This window comes from Zonotrichia albicollis, chromosome 20 (genome assembly GCF_047830755.1).
Source record: "Zonotrichia albicollis isolate bZonAlb1 chromosome 20, bZonAlb1.hap1, whole genome shotgun sequence".
NCBI lineage: Eukaryota > Metazoa > Chordata > Aves > Passeriformes > Passerellidae > Zonotrichia > Zonotrichia albicollis.
The window spans coordinates 4,018,422-4,040,447 of NC_133838.1; the positions used below are offsets into that span (position 1 = coordinate 4,018,422).

General features: G+C 49.5%; 1 protein-coding gene across 1 annotated transcript in view; it reads left to right on the forward strand.

The window, feature by feature from the left end:
- LOC141731341 (uncharacterized) overlaps positions 1-22,026 on the forward strand; it is a 412,011-nt gene that overhangs the window by 240,411 nt on the left and 149,574 nt on the right. Inside the window, 1 exon segment of the mRNA XM_074555961.1 lies at positions 6,755-7,274. Within this exon segment, the coding sequence (XP_074412062.1) occupies positions 6,755-7,274 (520 nt within the window).

The following is a 22,026-nucleotide window of genomic DNA, read 5'->3' on the forward strand; positions in this document are numbered from 1 at the left end:
CGAGCGACCGGAGCTGCTATCTTTTTGGTTATACTTTCTCTTTTCTTCAAATCACGCACCCGTTGTGCCAAAACAGCGGTGGGTTTTCCATCCCATCTCCTCATGTCTTCTCCAGACTCACGCAGGAAAAACCATAACTCAGCCCGTGGGATGTACCTTCTCTCCCCATCAAAGGAGCGCCGGCGTTGGACACCAGGGCTTCTAATTTGTACGGCTGAGATTTGAATAAGGTCCTCCTTAATCTCTTCCCGGAGTTTCTTATGATTCTCCTCTATTTTGTCTTCTAGTTTCTGCAGTCGGGTTTCCACTGCTGCAATTCTGGCATGAGTTGGGCCATGCACAGCATCTGCGTACGCTCGAAGCTTCTTTGCCATATCGAGCACAGTCTCATATGTATCATCTCGCTTCATTATTGCTAGGGCAGAAGCGTATTCAGGTGGCCCAAGTCGCACAAGTTTCCTCCACATTATCGGAGTGCATGGTACCAGGTCCGGATTCCTAGTTGTTGTGTCATCTGAGAAAATGAGCTCTGCGACCGCCATCTCTCTCAGGCGTTGGATCCCCTGTTCTATGGTCTTCCACCGTGTCTGCTGCATATAGAGATCATCCGTACACAGGTACCGTTCTGCTACGCTTCTTAGGACCCGTTCCCAGAGGCTGTGAGGGTTAGCCCCCCTCATCACACCTTGATCGATGGCAGGATCATGTGACAGGGATCCCAAATGCCTCACTTCAGTACCATCCAAAATCGTAACCTCCCCTGCAGCATCCCAAAGGCGGACTAACCAACTAATAATAGATTCGTCAGGTTGTCGGCTGTAATCCTTTCTTAGGCCTCTGAGGTCCTTCAGAGAAAAGGAGTCAATATTGGCTCCAGATTCTGTGCCCCTTGATGTGGCCTCTGATTTTGGTGAGGGTCCTTCTTCTGCATCATCGTCATCATCCTCCACCTTCCGATCGGTCTTGCCTTTACACTTTCCACCTCTTGTATTAGCTGCAACAGCCATGGTTTGGGGCCTATTGTCTGATTCAGCTGCTAGCCTGGAGCCTGGGATGTTAGCTGCAGCCTGGGTCACTGGGATAGTAACTAACTTATCTCCCTGTTCCCTTTCTGCTATCTGCTGCTCCACAGTATCTAGCAGAGTACGGTAAACAAACTCCAAGGCCCAGCTCACTGCAGTAATCCTTTCTTCCTTAGTATTACCATGGCACTTCTCCCTCAAATACTTTGCCAGCTCGACTGGATTCTGAATTTGATCAGATGGAAAGTCCCAGTCTGTAGGATCAGAAAATTCCTTTAAAGTCTGGCCCATATCCTCCCATTTCCCACTCCAGTCAAGATTTTTCCTGCTTTGTTTTACTCCTGAATCAGGAGTCTCTCTAACCCCTCTAGAAATCTCAGCTTTCATTTTATATACACTCCAGACAGTATAGACAAGGCTTAATAAATTAAATGCCAGAAAGATGGTTTCTTTCAAACTCAGGGGAAAGTCAGTATTTTCTAATAGAGATGTCAACAATTTGTAGGAGAAGAAGGAAGACAAAGGCTGAAAAGCCCCTTCCTCTTCTTCTCCCCAAACAAACTGAGTACACAGCCATGACAACAATCCATACATTCCTGAAATAAAGTCCAGCATTGTTATCCGACACATCATCACACATAAGGCCAGCACAATGATTATTCTGGTTAGTGCCCCCCGCTTACAAAAGCTACTTATTAGGGACAACATCAGAGCTATTTTGGGGTAAGGAAATAACCCTAGGGACCACAAAGGTATTAAAACTTCAAAAGCCCCTAGGGACCAGAAAAACCGGCAAGCTTCCACTCCAAATGACATTATGAATCACCAATATGCCCACAAAACAACCAAAACCAAAATATTATTGTTATAGGTTTTTTTTCCACTCTTTTTGGCCTCCGACTTTCCCGGCCAACTCACCAAAAAGTATACTGTCCTAGTTTAGGACAAATTAGGGGGAAATCTCAAAAAGGGAGCCCCCCCCAAAACAAAACAAACCTCCAACCACCCCTCCTCCAACACCAGGTTCGGGAAGGAATTCCTCGGAGGAGCAAAGTGGAAAACAAAACCTATTTATTTACAAATAACAAAAAGAACACTCCCCAACACAAGAAAAGAAAAGGGACCAGACTGTGTTGTGAGGGCGCCGAGCTTCTGTCGCAGGCTTCGGGTGTCCTGGAGCTCTCAGGCCAGATCCGGAGCCGGTCCAGTATCTTCAGGGGAGGGTAAGAAAGAGAGAACAAAAGAAAAGGGAAAAAAAGAAAAAAAACCAGCGCAAAAAAAAAAGCAGAAAGCAAGCAAGCAAGCAAGCAAGCAAGCAAGCGGCTAGCCAAGCCAAGCAGCAAAAGCCCAAAGCAAAAGTGCCTGGGCACACCCCACACCCCCCCCCCCTCTTCCCCATCCGGCCACAGCAAGACGGCCGGGGGGGGAGGGGTGGAAGGCACAGCTGCCAGACACAACACACGATATGGGGATAAAGGCTGAAGGCTGTCACCCCACGACAACTTTTTACTAACAACTTAAATACCACTTTTCTTTCAACTACTTACACCCAAAAAAACCCCTTTTTCTCACACTGCTTGTCAATACAATCCACCTCCCTCCAAGGAGATATGGTAAGGCTTAAAATGCACAATCGACATTACCTATACTTTCATTCATCTACATTCACTCACTTTTATTTCTCATTCACTTTCACATATTCCTTCACACTCTCAAGACAGAAAGTGGATCCTTATTGCTAGAAAATCACAGGTCCTTGTGGCCCCCTCTTTCGCTCTGGGGTTGACCTCCAGGTCTCAGTGTCACCAGGCCCCCGAGAAGGGCCTGACTCTGCTGCCTCTGGCGTCCGTTCCCCTGTGAGGCTGTCTGCATGTCCTTCACACTCTTCAGCTACGGCCCCCTCACACACCCAGGGAACGCCAGCTTGGTTCGCAGGTCACTCACTCCTCTTCGGCCCAGAAGCCCCCACCTACCCGGGAGCTACAGCCTGGTGTGCAGGTCACTCACTCCTCTTTCCACTGCCTCCCCCTTCCCACCTGCCCGGGAAGTTGAGGCTGACTTTGTGTGGGTCTCACTCACACACACCACAAAACAACAATAAGGTACCTTTTACTTTCACATCACCTATTACAAGTTTAGGTGTTACTGGCCAGTCTCAGTGCTATTGGATATCCCTCAACCCAGCTGTGTTATCCAAGCCAAAATGCTCTGGGGCAATTTTTCCCTCAGTCCTGCCATGTTGTCCAACCCCAGATGCTCTTGGGTATTTTTCCCTAAATTCAGCTGTGTTGTTCAACCCCAGATGCTCTTGGGCATTTTCTGTCCCTCAACCCAGCGGTGTGGTACAACTACAGATGCTCTTGGGCATTTAATTTGTTTTGCTGTGTTGTCCAACCCTGGATGTTCTTGGGCATTTTTTATCCCTCAATCTGGCTGTGTTGTTCAACCCTGGATCTTGTTGGGCAAAAATTTTTCCCTCAGTCTAGCTGTGTTGTCCAACCCCGGATGCTGTTGGGTAAAATTTTAATCCCTCAATCTAGTTGTGTTGTCCCACCGTGAGTGTTCTTGGGCATATCCTCACTCCGACAGAATTCTGCTCAACCCTGCTCTTGGATGCTCTTAGAATATAAATCCCTCAACCCAGCAGGTTTTAGGGGCCCCTCCTGTCCCGTTTCCTAGTGGATTGGGTGAGGAAACCTTGCTGCCTACCTCCGAGGGGTCCAACCCCTCCCTGAGACCCAGTCCCAGTCACCCCGGGGGGTTCTTTCACTCTCTTATCACTCGCTTTGTCTCTTTACTGGCCGCTTTTCTCGCGAAAAGAGGAAAACGAGACTCCTCACTCACTTGGCAGGTCTGGGACAACCAGCCTGCCTCTCATTCACACACATTCATCCCCTCCCTGTACCTGCCCCCCGCCCGAGAAATACTTACCAATCCTTTTTCCTTCCCGGGTTCTTCGTGCGCACTACTACACTTAGGGGACCAATTACCGCAGTTGTAGGGAGCCTTTTTTTTCCTTCTCTCTGTTATATTGCCTCCTTTTGTCCACAGATCGCAACCTGCGTCTGTCGGTCACTTCAGGGGAAACAAAGCGAGGCTGCCAAATAGGGCAGGGCGTGCCTTCCCCACTCTGACTCTCCTAAAGCACAGGCAGCGAGGTGTTAGCAACCATCCTCTGCTACCAAATTGTGAAGAACGCCAATCGGTTGTTTTCAAAATTTAAAAGTAAAAAATATGGTTATAAAAATAGTAACACAATTAGAGTAATAACAATTTGGACAAATTGAATTAGGACAATACGAGATAATAAAAACAAAGAATTATGGACGTCCGGGTACCTTTTTCTGGGCATCACGAGCCCAAAAAAGACCCCTGCTAACAAAGGACTAACCATTAAGAACAATAGCCCGTTGCATATTCATACACTTCATACATGATGCATAAATTCCATTCAAACACAGGATTCTGTCTGGTCAGTGTCAGCTTCTTCCTTCTAATCCTAACAGCGCCTCCAAGGTGGGAAGAAGTTCATTTCTTCTGATAAGAAGGCAATAAATTCCCTTTCTCTGAAAGATTTAGGTGTCCTGTGGCTGCTATCTCGCTGCAAGCCCTTTCTGTTAAACAAAGCATCTTACATAGCATAGTTTCTGTTTTAACAATTTTTATAACCTAAAACTATATTTAACACAGTACTTAAGAGAATTAATACAGCATTTCTTTCTTACACAACACATATAATATTCATTTTAATATTTGCAAAAAGCCAATCATAAAATACATGCATTTTTCACAGGGGGGTTTCAGGTAGCTCTGGGGTGAATTTTGGAGGGAAATGGGGGGGTCTGAGAGTCCTGGGGAGTTTTGGGGGTCTTGGGGAGGGTTTGGGGGTCCAGGGTGATTCTAGGCCAACCCTGGGGGACTCTGGGGGGTTTGGGGTTCCTGGAGAGGTCTCGGGGGAGAATTGGGGGTCCCGGGGGGTCCCAGGCCCACCCTGAACCAAGGTCTGGGGGTTTCAGGGGGAGGGGGCACAGCAGGGGTTCCTCCCCCCCCCCCGTTTTTGGAGGGTCTCCCATGGTGCCCCCTCCCCAAAAAGCTCTGAGGGCCCCCTGAAGTGGCTGCTGTTCCACCGGCCGGTGCCCCCTGATCCAGGACAGCCCCACTGAGTCTGGCAGGTTCTGGGGGGATTTGTGGGGATTTTGGGGTTTTGCGAGGCTGTTTGAGAATTTCAGGGTGGCTTTTTTGGGCTTTGGGGGATTTTGTTAGGAATTTGGGGGGAATTATTGGGGGTTTTTGGGAGAATTATTGGGTTTAGAGATGCTTATGTGATTTTGGGGGGTTTTGTTGATTTGGGGGGTTTTGGATTTGGGGTGTTTTGTTGGGGTTGTGGGGGTTTTGGGGGGGAATTTATTGAAATTTTTGGGAGTTTTATAAAATTTTGGTGAGTTCCACTGGGATTTTTGGTGTATCTCTGGAGTTTTTGAGGGTTTTCTTATATTAGTCCAGTCCCTTCCAGTATGATCCAAAGATGGCCCCACTGTGCTCCCAGTCCCTGCCAGTAAGAGCCAGTTGTGCTCCACATGGTTCCAGTTGCTCTCTTTCACCCTCATTTGTTCCAGTCCCTCCCATTACACCCTCCCAGTATGTCCCAGTATAGCCCAGTTCCCTCCAGCATGTTCCCAGACACTCCCAGTTGCTCCCAGTTGGGTTTTTTGGGGGATGTTTGGAGAATGAAGCAGTCCAAGGCTGAGCGGAAAAGGCCCCTCGGGGGGACATCAGGGGGTGCCGGTGGCGGCTGCCGGCAGAGGCAGCCTGGAGGAGCAGAGCCCTGTGTGCCGCAGGAGCCCAAAGTGGGGAGCCCAGAGAGGGGGGAGCGCCGCCATGGGCGGGAGCCTCAAGAGCCTGGAGAGGGGCAGGGGGGACTCCTTGGAGCCGCTGCAGCCCCGAGCAGAGAATGAGGGGAGAAGGGAGCCCGGGAGCCCAAACAGCCCCGGCATCCCGAAATGGGGAGAGCGAAGAGGGGGGAGCTTTTGGGATCGCTGGGACTGCCAGCAGCCTTGGCAGGGCGGGCACCGAGGAGAAGGGGGACCCCCAATCTAAGTGTGACCCCCTGCAGCTGGGACAGGGGGGAACCCTTGAACACCCAAGGGGAGGGACCAGGGACAGGGAACTCCTGGGAGGCTTTTCCAGGGCTGAATCTGGGTGTTTGGAAGGTTTTCGTGAAGTACAGATGGCCGGTGACTGGTAGAGATGGACTTGGGCAGAGGGACCTTCAAACTCAATATGCTCATCCCTTGTTTTCCCCAAACCAGGATTTCCCATTGCCAACCCCTGGGAGTCTGTGAGGAAGATGCCCTGGGACACTGAAGCAGGTGAGGAGGAAGTCAGTGCCCCTTTCCCCTCTGTGCTGCTCCGTAGCCCAGCCCAGTATGGCCCTGGCTGCAGCTCAGCCCTGCGGGGAATCTCCTTGCCCTTGCCTGTGGCACAGACGCAAATCCCATCCTGTCCTTGTCCTTCCTCCCCCAGGAGGGGGGGAGGAGGAGAGCAGGAGCTGAGCATGGAGAGCAGGGGGAACAAATGCCCGCAGCAGAACCTGGTGGAAGAAGCCATTTTGAGCGGCTCCATGGCGCAGGAAGCCAACGGGGAGGAAAAGCGCCGGAGATGCCGCACGAGGAGGGGCTGCAAATGCAGCTGGCAGGGATCTGAGGAGGAAAGAGCCAGCCTGGGCTGGGAAGGCGGCCAGAGATCAAGCCAGAGCTCTGAGCTGGTGCTCCATGAACAGCTCCATGATGGGGAGAAGCCCCACACATGTGTGGAGTGTGGGAAGAGCTTCAGGTGGAACTATAAGCTCATTGAGCACCAGAGGACCCACACTGGGGAACGGCCGTTCGAGTGTGGGGAGTGTGGGATGAGCTTCAGCCGGAGCTCCCACCTGACCAGCCACCAGAGGACCCACACTGGGGAGAGGCCCTACGAGTGTAGGGAGTGTGGACAGAGCTTCAGGCAGAGCTCCAGCCTGATCAGCCACCAGAGAACCCACACTGGGGAACAGCCCCATGAGTGTGGGGAGTGTGGGAAGAGCTTCAGCGGGAGCTCTGACCTGATCAAGCACCAGAGGATCCACACTGGGGAACGACCCTACGAGTATGGGGAATGTGGGAAGAGCTTTAGGGACCATGACACCCTGATCAGGCACCAAAAGATCCACACTAGGGAGAGGCCTTACGAGTGTTCCGAGTGTGGGAATAGATTTCGGTTCAACTCCCATCTCCTCCTGCACAATCTGAGTCACGCAGAGGAGAGGGCCCTCTTCTGCCCTGAGTGTGGGAAGGGATTTAAGTACAACTGCCAACTCATCACCCACCGGCGCATCCACACAGGGGAGAGACCCTACAAGTGTAGAGAATGTGGGAAGAGCTTCTCACAGAGCTCTCAATTTGACCCGACACCAATACAGCCACCGATAAGGGAAGCCCTGCTAGTGCCCTGAGTGCAGGAAGAGCTTCGTGCTCTGCTCCAGCTCCATCCCCCACTGGAGGAGGCACTTGGGGCACAGCCCTGGTGACCCACTTTCCCTGTGATCCATGTTGGGAACACACCTGGCTTCTTATTCTTTTGGTTTGGCCTTAATTTTCTTGTCTTTTCCATCTCTTTGCAGTCCAAAAGTGAAGAGGGATCAATCTTTCACCTCAAAACCACTCAAATCATACTGAAAACAGGTCAATCTTAACACAAAAGGGCTCAATCCTACCTCAAATTGCTTGTTCCCACCTCAAAATCTCAATCCTATGCCAAACTGACTCCATTCCACAGGTACCAGGGTGAGATGGGGTTGGAAGGAGATGGGAGAAATGGGATCCCAATTTGGGAGCGATAGGATGGGATGGGAGCGTAGGAGCGATTGGACGGGGATTGTGTGGGGCAGGGTGTGTGGGATGTATTTGATAGCAAATAAAACTCTCAGACTTACTGCTTTCTCTCCCGTTCATGTTCAGTCCGTTGCAGTTCTGTTTGCAGAGCGCCCCCTCACAGTTGCCGCCCTTGGCCTGAGCCTGCCCCTTTTCCCTCAGGGTTCCCGCCCTTTCCCTGTCCCCTTTCCCCTCACGGTTCGACCTTCGGGAACAGGGGAGGAGGAGGAGGAAGAGGCTGAGCGGCAGCAGAAGCAGCTGGAGAAGGGGAGAGGGAACCCTGGAGTCGCCGCAGCCCTGGGAGCATCACCCCCCATCCTGCAGGTGCCCGGGGAAGGGGGAGCTCGGCCCAAACCTGCTGGGGGGTGCCTGGGTTTGGGATTTTTTTCAGGGGAAGTTTGGAGCTGGCAGGGCTCCAAAGCCGAGCCACAGATGGCCCTCGGGGGGACATCCGGGTTCCCCAGGAGGTGTTTTTGGAGGGTCCCAGGGCCAGCAGTGGCTGCTCCCAGTATGAGCCCAGTCCCTCCCAGTCATTCCCTATGATGATGCAATTTGATCCCAGCACAGTCCCAGTTCTTCCCAATTTCATCTAGTGTGTTCCCAGTTCTCCCAGTTGTCCCTAGCATAGTCCTAGGCACTCCCAGTATGATCCCAGTCTCTCCCACCAGGTCCCTAGTCCTTCCCACTTGCCCCCAGCGTGTTTCCAGTTCCCCCAGCACATTCCCAGTGGCTCCTAGTCCGGTCCCAGTCACCACCCATATGGGCTCAGACACTCCCAGTATATCCCAGTTGCCCTGAACATTCTCATAGTCATTGCCAGGCACTCCCAGTTACCTTAGGGTGGTTCACTTGCCCCCTGTTTTATCCCAGTTGCTCCCAGTTCCTCTAATTATGTCCCCTGTTGGCTCCCAGCATGGGCCTGGTAACTCCCAGTAACCCCCAGTCAGGGTCCAATCACACCCACTCTGATCCCTGTATGATTGTAGCCACTCCCAGTATGATCCCAGTCACTTGCAGTCTAATTCCAGTTGCTCTCAGACACTCCCAGTACGATTTCAGTGCCCCCAGTGTTATCCCAGTTGCTCCCTGTCAATGCCAGCATGACCCCAGTAGCCTCCAGTATGATCCTAGTGTCTCCCTGTCTCTCCTAGTTTATCCCAGTTGCTTCCAGCTTGTTCTCAGTCACTCCCACTTCTTCCCAGTTGCTTTCAGCATCATTCCAGTTGCTCCCAGTCAATCCCTCCATCATTCCAGTCCCTCTCAGAGTCATCCCAGTTGGTCCTAGCATGGGCCCAGCTGTTCCCAGTGTGCTTCCATCACTCCCCTATGGTTACAGACACTCCCAGTATGGTCCCAATTGAACTCAGTTGTCCCTGGTATAGTCCCAGTCACTCCCCATATGATCCCAGTCCCTCCCAGCATGGTCTCACTCACTGCCAGTTACCTGCAGTGTGGTCCCAGTTCTCCTCAGCATGGTCCTGGTTGTTCCTGTGTGGTTCCAGTCATCTCAGTATGGTTACATATTGAGAGTTTTTGCAGATTGAGGAGTTTTTGTTAGACAATGCCCATATTCAGCCAAAGCACAATCCAGCCTGCTTGTACTAATGGACAATGGACACATGCACAAACAATGAATAATGGACATATTCAGAAATTGGGTTGGTATATCCTTGAAAGAGATACAAGAAGAAGAGTCATCAGGACTCAGCAAGTTTGTCAGCAAGCTTGGGAAAGTAAGAAAAAAGTAAGTAATGGGTGGGTGTCGTGGGTTGACTAAATGATGCTTTTATCCCCAATTGTCTCATTCTGTTTATGCTGAATAATAAGTTGTACACCTTTAAGACTTGTTCCAGAGAGTGAAGGGGGAGAGAAGAAGAGGCAGGTTTTTTTCAGACACTGCACTCACTTCTCCACATTCCTGCTCTGGACTGTGTTGTCTGTGGATGGACAGACAGCGGGACAGAGCTCTCTTTTGCTTTTAGTTAGTTTAGCTAGCTGAGGCAAAGGAGACAAAGAAGTTCCCTGGACTGTGGGTTTTTTCCCCTTTTCTTTGGAGCTGTTCAAACCTGCTCTGGACTGAACACCAGAAGAGCACCAGCAGCTACATCTGTGGCCACTGGGCCAGGCCTGGCCTGCGACATTTCCAGCACCAGAGGGACTGATCAGAGACTTAGTGAGCTGAGCTGCAACCCAGGGAGGGGACTTTCTCAGTTTCTCAGTCATCTCTTTTGGAGCGGCAAGGGGTTTTATTGTTTAATAAACAGGTTTTTCCACCTTTCTCCAAGGAGGTATTTTCTCCAGGACTGATTGGGGGAAGGGGCTGATTTAATCTGCTTTGCTACTGGAGCCCTTTTGGGATTCTCTTCCAAATTTGCTCTGAACCAGGACAAATACATCTATTGGTGCCCAATGCATGGCTCAAGAAGGTGGAAAAAAGCTCTATTGATTGTATGTTGGTTGTGCTCACTCTCTAGTAAGTTAAAGCAGTCAGTAGCCATGTTGCTTGAATTCCTAATGTCTCTTGGGGTGGAGGCCTTCACGTGGTTCTGGTCTCTAGAGCTTTTTGAGGTTTCAATACCTTTCTGGTCACTAGGATTATTGTCCATAACCCGTAATTTTTATGGTAGTGCGGCACGGATTGGAATAGCTGTTGTGCTGGCCTTGGTGATAATGATTTATAGGGCATTTACAAAGATACTGGAGTCTGTTTATGATATTTATGGTTTATGGTTTCTTCGTCCTACCCTGCATCCCAGTTCCAGTAGTATGTTTTGGGAATTTATTAGTAATTGCACCCAGTTTGTTAGAGGAGGAGCAGGGAATGAGGCTTTCCAGCCTTTCCTTTCCTTCTTCTCCTTTGAATCTGTTATGCCACTTTTTGAGAATGTTCAGTTTCCCCTGAATGTTAAAGAGACCATCTTTCTGGTATTTAATCTGGTATTTAATCAAGCTTCCTCTATATGGTCTGCAGCTTCTCTAGAATGAGGGCTGAGATATCCAGAGGAGTTGGTGAGACCCTTGTCCCAGAAGCAGATGCAGGCGTGAAAAATCCTAAGTGGTGTGGAGAATGGGAAAATACAGGCTAAACCCTGAAGGAATATTCTGATCCTGTAGACTGGGATTTTCCACGGGAACAAATTCAGAACCCAGCTGAGGTGGGGAAATACCTAAAAACAAAGTGCCATGATCATTCTAAAGAGAAAAGGCTCATTGCAATAAGCTGGGCCCTGGCCTATGCTTATCCCACTCTGTTAGATACTGTCGGGTAGCAGACAGAGGCAGGGGGGCAGGGAGATAAATCAGCTATCCCAGTCAGGCTACAGCCAACAGCCCAGGTTCAAAGCCAGCAGCTAAACCAGATAGTGAGCCTAAGCCAGCAGCTAAACCAGACAATAAGCCTCAACCAATGGCTGTTGCTACCAGCACTAGAAGTGGGAAATGCATGGACAAGACTGATCGACCAGTGGATGATGATGATGATGATGATGATGCAGCAGGAGAAGGACCCTCAATGCCTCCTGACATAAAATCAGGAGTCAAACCAGCAGGCGCAAGATCAGAAGCCAATATTGAGTCCTTTTCTCTGAAGGACCTTTGTGGCCTACAGAAGGATTACACCTAATGACCTGATGAATCCATAATTAGTTGGCTGGTCCGTCTCTGGGATGCTGCAGGTGAGGCTACAATTCTGGATGGCACTGAAGCAAGGTATTTGGGATCCCTGTCACAGGATCCTGTCATCGACCAAGGAATGATGACGGGGACTACTCCACACAGTCTCTGGGCACAGGTCTTGGAAAATGTAGCACAAAGATACCTGTGCAGATGATCTCTATATGCAACAAACCCAGTGGAAGACCATAAAGCAAGGGATCCAACACCTGAGAGAAATGGCAGTGGCAAAGATTATCTTCTCAGATGATGTAACAACTAGGAACCCAGACTTGGTACCATGCACGTCTGTGATGTGGCGGAAACTTGTACGACTTGTGCCACATGAATATGCTTCTGCCTTAGCCATAATGAAGTGGGATGAGAGGGATGAGACTGTGCTGGATATGGCAATGAAGCTCTGAGCATATGTAGATGCTGTGCATGGCCCAACACATGCCAGAATTGCAGCAGTAGAAACATGTCTGCAGAAATTAGAGGACAAGATAGAGGAGAATCATAAGAAGTTCAGAGAGGAGATTAAAGAAGACCTTCTCCAAATCTCAGCAGTACAGATCAGAGGTTCTGGTAGCCAACACAGATGTTACCCCGATGGCAAGAGAAGGTACACCCCACGAGCTGAGCTGTGGTTCTACCTGCGTGATTGTGGAGAAAACATGAAGAAATGGGATGGAAAATCTACTGCTGCTCTGGCACAACGGGTGCATGAACTGAAGGAAGCCACCAGAAGGAAAGCAGCTCCAGTTGCCCATAGCCGAACTGCCAGGTATGATGATGATGACATGTCCGATCCCCTTGAAGGAACATCCAAGACATATGCCCAGGGAAAGAAAGATAAGAAGGCTTAGAGGGGCCCCGCCTCTAGCCAGGTAGAGGCCAGGGAAAACCGTGTTTTCTGGTCTGAGTGGATTCGTTGGCCTGGCACGGAACCACAAGAGTACAAAGCTTTGGTCGATACTGCTGTGCAATGCACATTAATCCCATCGAGACATGTGGAGACAGAGTCTGTTTCTATTGCTGGTGTGACAGGGGGATCCCAGGATTTCACTTTGGTGGAAGCTGATGTGAGCCTGACTGGGAATGAGTGGAAGAAGCATCCTATTGTGACTGGCCCAGAGGCCCCATGTATTTTGGGCATAGACTTCCTCCGAAGTGGGTATTTCAAAGACCCAAAACGACTCAAGTGGGCATTTGGGATAGCAGCTGTAGTGACAGAGGGCATGCAGCAACTGAACACCTTGCCTGGACTGTCTGAGAATCCATCTGCAGTAGGAGTCCTGACGGGAGAAGAGCAATAGGTGCCAATTGCCACTTCCATAGTGCATCGACGACAGTACAAGAACCACTCGAGATGCTGTGATGCCCATCCATAAGATGATCCAAGAGCTGGAGAGCCAAGGAGTGGTCAGCAAAACTCACTCACCCTTCAACAGCCCCGCTTGGCCTGTGCACAGGTCTGACAGAGAATGGAGGTTGACTGTGGACTATTGTGGCTTGAATGAAGTGACTCCACCGCTGAGCGCTGCTGTGCTGGACATGCTGGAACTCCAGTACGAGCTGGAGTCCAAGGCAGCAAAGTGGTACTCCACTGCTGACATTGCTAATGCGTTTGTCTCCATTCCTCTGGCAGCAGAATGCAGGCCTCAGTTTGCTTTCACCTGGAGGGGCGTGCAGTGCACCTGAAACCAACTGCCCCAGGGGTGGAAGCACAGCCCCACCATCTGCCATGGACTGATCCAGGCTGCACTGGAAAAGGGTGAGGCTCCAGAACACCTGCAGTACATGGATGACATCATTGTGTGGGGGAACACAGCAATGGAAGTATTTGAGAAAGGAGAGAGGATCATCAGGATTCTGCTAGAAGCCGGCTTTGCCATCAAGAAGAGAAAAGTCAAGGGATCTGCTCAAGAAATCCAGTTCCTGGGAGTGAAGTGCCAAGACAGACGGCATCAGATTCCCACTGAGGTCATCAACAAGATCACAGCTATGTCCCCACCAACTAGCAATAAGGAAACGGAAGCTTTCCTGGGTGCCATAGGTTTTTGGAGGATGCACATTCCCGAATACAGTCAGATCATGAGCCCTCTCTACCTGGTTACCTGCAAGAAGAATGAGTTCCACTGGGGCCCTGAACAACAACAAGCCTTTGCCCAGATCAAGCAGATCGCTCATGCAGTAGCCCTTGGCCCGGCCAGGACAGGACCAGAGGTAAAGAATATGCTCTACTCTGCAGCAGGGAACCATGGCTTGTCCTGGAGCCTTTGGCAGAAGATGCCTGGGGAGACTCGAGGCTGACCACTGGGATTTTGGAGTTGAAGCTACAGAGGGTCCAAAGCCAACTACACTTCCACAGAGAAGGAAATCTTGGCTGCCTATGAAGGAGTCCAGGCTGCCTCAGAGGTGATTGGCACGGAAGCACAACTCCTCCTGGCACCCCGACTACCGGTGCTGGGGTGCATGTTCAAAGGCAAGGTTCCTTCCACCCACCACGCCATTGATGCTACATGGAGTAAATGGATTGCTCTGATCACACAGCGTGCCCGTATAGGTGAACTGAATCACCCTGGGATTTTGGAGATAATTACAAACTGGCCAGAAGGTGAGAACTTTGGTCGGAATGATGAAGAGGAACAAGAACCAGTGACACGTGCGTAAAAGGCTCCTCCCTATAACCAACTGCCCCCAGAAGAAACACGCTACGCTCTTTTCACTGACGGTTCCTGTCACATCGTAGGGATGAACCAGAAGTGGAAAGCAGCCGTATGGAGCCCCACACGACAGGTTGGACAAGCTACTGAAGGAGAAGGTGGATCAAGTCAACTTGCAGAACTCAAAGCTGTTCAGCTGGCCCTGGACATTGCTGAGAGACAGAAATGGCCAAAGCTCTATCTTTATACTGATTCATGGATGGTAGCCAATGCTCTTTGGGGCTGGCTGGAAAGGTGGAAAAAGGCTAACTGGCAGCTTGGGGGAAAACCGATCTGGGCTGCTGATGAGTGGAAAGACATTGCCTCTCAGTTAGAGAAGCTACCTGTGAAAGTCCACCATGTGGATGCTCATGTCCCCAAGAGTTGGCTAATGAGGAACACTGAAACAACGAGCAGGTAGATCAGGCAGCAAAAATGGAGGTGTCAAAGATAAGACTTAGACTGGCAACATAAGGGGGAGTTGTTCTTAGGTTGATGGGCCAATGATGCCTCAGCCATCAGGGCAGAGATGCCACCTAAAAGTGAGCATGAGACCGAGGGGTGGATTTAACCATGGACAGTATTTCTCAGGTCATCCATGACTGTGAGATGTGTGTGGCCATCAAACAGGGCAAGTGAGTAAAGCCCCTGTGGTATGGTGGGCGGTGGTCCAAGTACAAGTATGGGGAAACCTGGCAGATTGACTACATCACACTGCCCCAGACACGCCAAGGCAAGCGCTACGTTCTGACCATGGTGGAAGCCACCACTGGATGGGTGGAGACCTACCCTGTGCCTCACGCCACTGCTCGGAACACCATCCTGGGCCTGGAAAAGCAAATCCTGTGGAGACATGGCACCCCTGAGAGAACTGAGTCAGACAATGAGACCCATTTCAAGAATGGCCTTATCAACACCTGGGCCAGGGAACATGGTATTAAATGGATATATCATATTCCTTATCATGCACCAGCTGCCGGAGAAAGTTGAATGATGCAATGGACTACTTAAAACAACCCTGAAGGCACTCGGCGGGGGGGACTTTTAGAAATTGGGAAATGAACCTAGCAAAAGCCACCTGGTTGGTCAACACCAGAGGGTCCATAAATAGAGCTGGTCCTGCCCAGTCTGAACCCCTGCACACAGTGGGTGGAGATAAAGTCCCTGTTGTACACGTGAAAGGTATTTTAGGAAAAACTGTTTGGATTACTCCCACTTCAGGCAAAGACAAACCCATGCATGGAATTGTTTTTGCTCAAGGACCTGTTTGCACTTGGTGGGTAATGCAGAAAGATGGAGAAAGCCGTTGTGTGCCACAGGGAAACGTAGTCTTAAGTGAGAACTGTGTGTAAGGTTTCATTGTGATGCAGATGGAAATAGAATAAGGGGTGGATAATGTTCCAGATTGCAAGGCAAGATGTATTCTATTACCATCTGTATGGCAGCTGTCTTTTGTCAAGTGGGCAGTTTGCCTTATCTCTCTTTCTGAGCACTCACTCCCACTCCTCCCTCGAGAGGAGACATCTGCTGAGAACAGGCTATTGAATGTCACTGCATGACTGATAAGAACTATAACATCCCACTGTGAGATGCTCTGCCCAGAGGGAGGAGCCAAGCATTGCTACCCAGATATAATCCAGAGGTTTTGAGACACCAGCATGGCTTTCTCCACTGGATTCCCCAGAGGAACAGCAGCTCTCTCTTCTTCTACTGGATCTTCAGAGGAAGAATACATCCTTCTCTACAGATCCCCCTTGCTCCAACAGAACCACACCTGACACTTCAGGAGGGCTGCAGCCACATTTCCAATTGGATTGCCACCAACTCCCCACAGGGTGTCCGCTTGGGTTCTGACTCTGTCAGTGTTGTTCTAGTGTAACGCATTGTTTATTTTATCCATTTTTTTTCCTTACCTATTAAAGAACTGTTATTTCCTGCTCCCATATTTTTGCCTGAGAGTCCCTTAATTTAAAATTTATAGCAATTGAGAGGGGTGGGGAGGGTTTACATTCTCCATTTCAGGGGTGGCTCCTGCCTTCCTTAGCAGACTCCTGTCTTTCCAAACCAAGACAAAAACCTTTGACTATACAGGATCTTTTGGATCCATTGTCCCTCAAACAGGTCAGTGTGTGACCCCGTAGTAATGCCAAGTTACAAAGAGCAGCACAAATGACACAAAGAATACATGGCCAAAGAGGAAGAGGAGAGGCCCAATGAGAAAAGGATGTGGTGAGACACTGGCACATCGAGTGAGCTGCACTCCCATAATCTCTAGGCTAGCAGGTCCTGGTCTCACATTCTTCTCTTAGTTTATTAAAATTTCATTTATGTATTTATTTATTTAATTTTTTTATCCTAAAAAATATATACAATTAAAAATATGTCATCAAATTTTAAAGATACAATCAAAATACTTTAATTCATAACTACATCTAAAGATCAGAACATATGTACAGCTGTAACTATGAAGCCTAACACATTAATCCTATTCTTCAAACACTCTCCATACAGGTGGCAGCTTCTTCCTGAGCTTGGAGGACAGAGAGCTCTTCTGGATGGGAGGCGAGGACTTTGTGGGTGAGGGAACATCTGAATTGTCCTGAGAAAACTTCTCGGTAAGACTGTAACCAGTCAGATCTGCAAAGTGGAGACACAAAGTTAAACAGAGGCCTCCATGCAAATGTAAAGCAGCCAAAGCTCCCTATTTAATGGGACACATTTCCTGGAAATGTCTAAACAGCTGCACAGGGAAACATGCTCCTGCTGGCAGACACTGAGGCAGGCCAGGGCACAACCCTGAGCCACTTGCCCAGAGCTGGCACAGGCACAGCCTGGCCTCTGGGCTGCCCTGGGACAGCAGGGAGCCCCGAGTCCTGTGCTCTCCAGGAATGGCTCAGCTGCACATGCACCCTCCTGCTCCTCTGCCTGCCCCACAGCTCAGCAGCCCCACAGCTCCAGGGGCACTGGCAGCAGCACAGCTCATTGTAGGGGCACATGCAGGGCACAGCTGTTCCCTGGCAATGTGCACAGCCTCTCTGGGCTGCCACAAGACCCTTCCTCCCAGCAGAGATTGGCCCAGCTCCCCCCTCACCTCTGTGTGAGGCTGAGCCCTGACTGCCCTTCACCTTGTCCTCCATCTGGAGCTGCTTCATGCCCCCCATGCCATGACCAGGAAGGGCAATGGAGAGAGTGGGAGCAGATGCACACCCTTCCTTAGGATTTAGTCATTTTTGGAACAGCTCAAAAGGCAAATTCAGAGATGTCCGACTCAGCGCTTCCTCAGCTTCCTGGGGAACATCTTGCCTTCACCAGCCCAACAGTTTGGAGAGGTTTTGCTGTACATGTGGAGGCTTGCTGGCAGCACATTTCTTCAGCTGGGTGCCCATCACCTTGAAGAGGGCAGAGGCGAGCTTGGTTGCCACGGTGCGGACGTTGGCGCTCCGCACAGGCAGCGCCTTGTTCCCCAGGAAGGACCAGAGCACGGGCAGGGCGTCGCGCTGGATGACTTCAGGGCTCCTGGCATGAACCCCCTGCACAAGCACTGCCGGGACAGAGACACAGCTCCTTACCCACCAGCCTCACTGCAAACAAGGATCTACCTCTGCTTTTGCTTCTTGCAAGCCTCTCTGGCCAAGATCAGCAAAATAGCACCCACAGCCCCTTGGTCCAGAAAAGGGTAAAGCAGCTGAGCATCCTGGAAACAGAACCACCAACCCCGCAGGACTAATTGCTCCAACCACCACCTTGTCCCTGTGGCAGACTTCCTACCTTTACTAAATTATTTCACAATCTCTTTCTGTATGAACAATGAATGAAATGTCCAACTGCCTTTTATTTCCATTAAGAAGTTGTCTAAACCCACACTTGAAGATTTGGAAATGCACCATAGCAAGGAAATTGAGAGATTTCTAATAAAAGGGACGATTCAATTTTTCTAACTTTGATGTCAAGTGCCAAATGTCTAATCTGGCTCTTCCCTTTGCTCAGTGGCACACAGCAAAGGGCAGGATTAGAACACACCTCAAAACTCCAGCCCACCAGAGATGGCTGCTGCGTGACAGTTGGATGAGAAACATCAGTGACCAGCTGGTGTCTTTGGCAGAATGCTTTTGGGGCTTCCAACAAAGAGCTGTTTCAAACCTCAGGGTGTCTTAGGGAATTACCCAGACCCCATTGCTGTGGCATTTGAGCATCTCCACATTTTAATGCCACTTCCCCTCCCAATGGTAATGGCATTTTTTCTTATAATGTCCACTGAAATAGGGGCATAGAGAAAGAAAAATGCTACACAGGGGACTGAAATGTAACCAAAACACGAGTGTTTTCTCAAATTGTCTCTGGAATCTCTCTGCTCATTTTCTGAACTGAACTGTATCAAACACAGACAAAAAGTTACTACCAACAGGCTTCTTGCATGGCAGATTTGGCTGAGAGATCAAAACCTGAAATGCTCTGGAGACCGTTCTTATTTTCTGATCAGACAAAATGTTATCTAGCAGCCATTTACAATTCTGTGGTGAAAGAGACTTCATTTTCTCTATGCTGTTAATCCACCAGCAGTCATCAACATTGAAAGAGCTCCTGCAAGTACCCAAAACCAATTCTGCTAAGCAGGAAAGGGTTATGGTACCCATTTTAAAATGGGAATTCATTTGAGTTTAAATGCAATTAAAGACATCAGTGACTACTGAATGTGAGGAACAGCTGTCTGTTCCTATTAAATCTCAGAGAGAACATCTGCTTTTTCTAAAGTAGTCCTAATTTATGGATAATTCCTTTATTTGAAAAAGAGATCAAAAGAACTGTTAAACTAAATTCCCTATTGCTGGAGATCTACTTTATTCAAATGCTCTTTAAAGGGCCTTTGACAGTCCCAATCTCTGAACATGCCCTTTTGAGATTCCTAATGAAGACACAAAGTGTATTAAACCTTGCATTGAAAGATGTTGGCATAATTACAGTGGATTTAGCCCCAGTTAAAGCAAGGCTATCAATCATCTTCTCTACTATATATGGAGATTATCCTTTTTCCATTCCTTTGCTATTGCTGCCATAGCAAGCTCCTCTGAGGAATCAATTATCAGCTGCATTTGTAGCATTTTGGACAGCGCTGACACAGGCAGACACAGTTTGCACACCCTGAAAGGCTCAGTCCAAGGCCACTGTGACAGCATAGGCAGGGAGCCTCAGCACTCTGCTTCTGTCCTGAGCCCCAGAGGCTGCCTTGCACTAAACCCGTGCCTCTGATACCTCTGTTGAGTTTTGGCCTAAGCTGTGACCCCCGCACAGGATCTGCACGGTTCAGCCTCAAAACTTTCCAAGAGAAAAACAAGAATTCTGTGAGGACAAAACAAACCAATGCCCTGAAACAGAATTGGCCACCATTTCCCCTCAAAGATCACAGATGTCCCTTGAGCTTCTGAGAAAGGAGCCAGCTGGGGCATTTTTAGCCCCTCCCTTTGCTGGAGGTGGTTCTGAGATGCCCCAGTGAGAGCTCAGCCCCAGGCCGAGCGCTGCCCCCATCTCAGATGCTGCCCAGCCCTGCAGCAGCCAGGGAAAACCTGCCAAACCCACCTGCCTTGGCCATGGGGCAGCAGGGACAAGCTCAGCACCTCCTGGTTTGGAGGAGCTGCTCTGCTGTCTGCTCACAGGCATTCCCTGTAAATACTCCCTGGGAAGAGCTCTTGGCTCAGAAGCGGAGGCCATACCTGTGATACACCCGGTAACATCCAGCAGGGCTTGGCCACTCAGGTGATTCCACTGGTAGCTGAACTCTTTGAGCAGTGACACTTTATCTACAAGGGAAACACATGTTTCTGCTCACTTTTCTCAGGTCACAGGAGAAAGGACAGTGGGGAGGGAAAGGGCAGGGCCAACCCCATTTTATAAAATCAAGTACATTTGTGCGCATATTTGAATCCTTTTCTTCTTTCCTTCCAGCCTGCTTGGCAGGGTTTTAAATTCCAAAAGAAAAGCTCTCCTTTCACATTTGTAAATCCAAACTTGTCTGCTGTAGCAGGAGCTGTGTTAAAACATTACACATCAGGGACCTCAGGAGTTCAGTCACATGGAAGCAGGGAAAAGGTTCTGCATTCCAGAGCAAAAAGGAAGAGCCCCATACTTGGGACACAGAAAGACGCTGAGTCAGGCAGTTCCTGAGTTCACAGAGCAGCTGGGGAGGAGAAAGTGGAAACTCCTCTTGAAGACCTGCCTCTTCAACACTCATTTTTTTCAGGCATATTCCCCCAGTGCAGCATTCTCAGAGCTGACATAAATCTGTGTGGCAAAGGAATTTAGAGCAGCCCTTGCCTATGTAGTTAATTGCTGTGGCCATTTTGCCCCATGCAAAACAACATGTGGAACAAGGCATCATTGACAGCTGGGTTTACACCTGTTTGTTCTAAAGAAATGAACTTGGTGAATCATAAGTTCCACTTTGAAAATAGAAGACAAAGAGAAAAGTGAAAAATAGGCAGCTAATGCCTCTAATGTAGAGCCTTGCAGGTGGGCTGCCCTGCAGAAGCTCTGATGGGTGACTGTCCCTTCATGCCAACAGCAAAGCTGTTCATTTGGGAAGTCAGACGGGGCCCAAGCAAACTCCAAACCCCCTTTGCCTCTGAAGTGTAGCAGAGCTGTAGTCCAGGACTTGCTCTTCAGACAAGCAGCACAGAGCCAAGGGCTCGTGGGACTGTTGGGAAATGCTGATCCCATTCCAGCCTGTTGGGGATGGTGCATAAGGGCTGCACCTGCACAGCCCCTGGTGGGTGTCAGCTGGAGCGTTCCACAGACAAGAGCAGCTGTCAAGGCACTCAGCGCTCTCTTGTGCAGGAGAGACAGAGACGAAGTTGAGGAGAGTCCCTGCCAGGGCTCAGCCTTACCCAAATGAGCAATGGATTCTTCCAGTGCTTTCACAGCTGCCCCACGAACCCTGGGATCCTTTGAGTTCAGGTTCTTTGTTATTCCTTCCACCAAAACAACGATCACCGGGCTCAAGGCATCTTTCAGGGCTCCTGTGATTTCAGCCAGCACGTCCAGCGCCCTCTGCTTCACTTTCTTGTGGCTGTCAGATATTCTCAGGACAAAATAATCAAAAATCTGTAAAGAGAACAAGCAATGTGAAAGCTGGATTCAAATGTCCTTGTTTGAAGAGTGGATGTAGCAGTCAGCAATGTCAAAGATGAAAGTGATCCTTTCTGTCAGGTCAGCCCTCGCTTGCACAATTTCACTGTTTTCCTGTGGGCCACTCACTGCAATGGTGGCACAACCTCATGCTGGTTGAAAGATTTTCTTCTGTTTTCTGGAGGTTTGGCTGGGGACAGAATAGTTCCTATGGTATTTCTCTCCATCTATAAATCATTAAATCAATTCCATTTACTAATGCTAAAGACAACCTTTGCTTTCAATGCAAGCAGATGTTTACAATGCCCAGTTTTCCATACAGTTGCCTCAAGTGCTGAGGGCAGTTATGATTTTGCCAAAATTATAGCTGGAGGAGATCTAAGTTTTCTTTTGTTTGACTCAGAGCCAGTGTCTGGAGAAGTGCAGGGCTCTGATCAACTCTTCCAGGATCCAGAGCATTTCTCTAAGTAACAGGTGGACTTCTGAAATGAAATGTGCTGTTCAGCTCTCATTAGAGCAGGTTCAGTCCCTTGACAGCCACATTATCAGGCACCTTTCCCTGGAAAACGGGAAAAAGCAGCTACTGGAAGGAAAAGGCAGAGATGACCCCCAAAAAGGGTG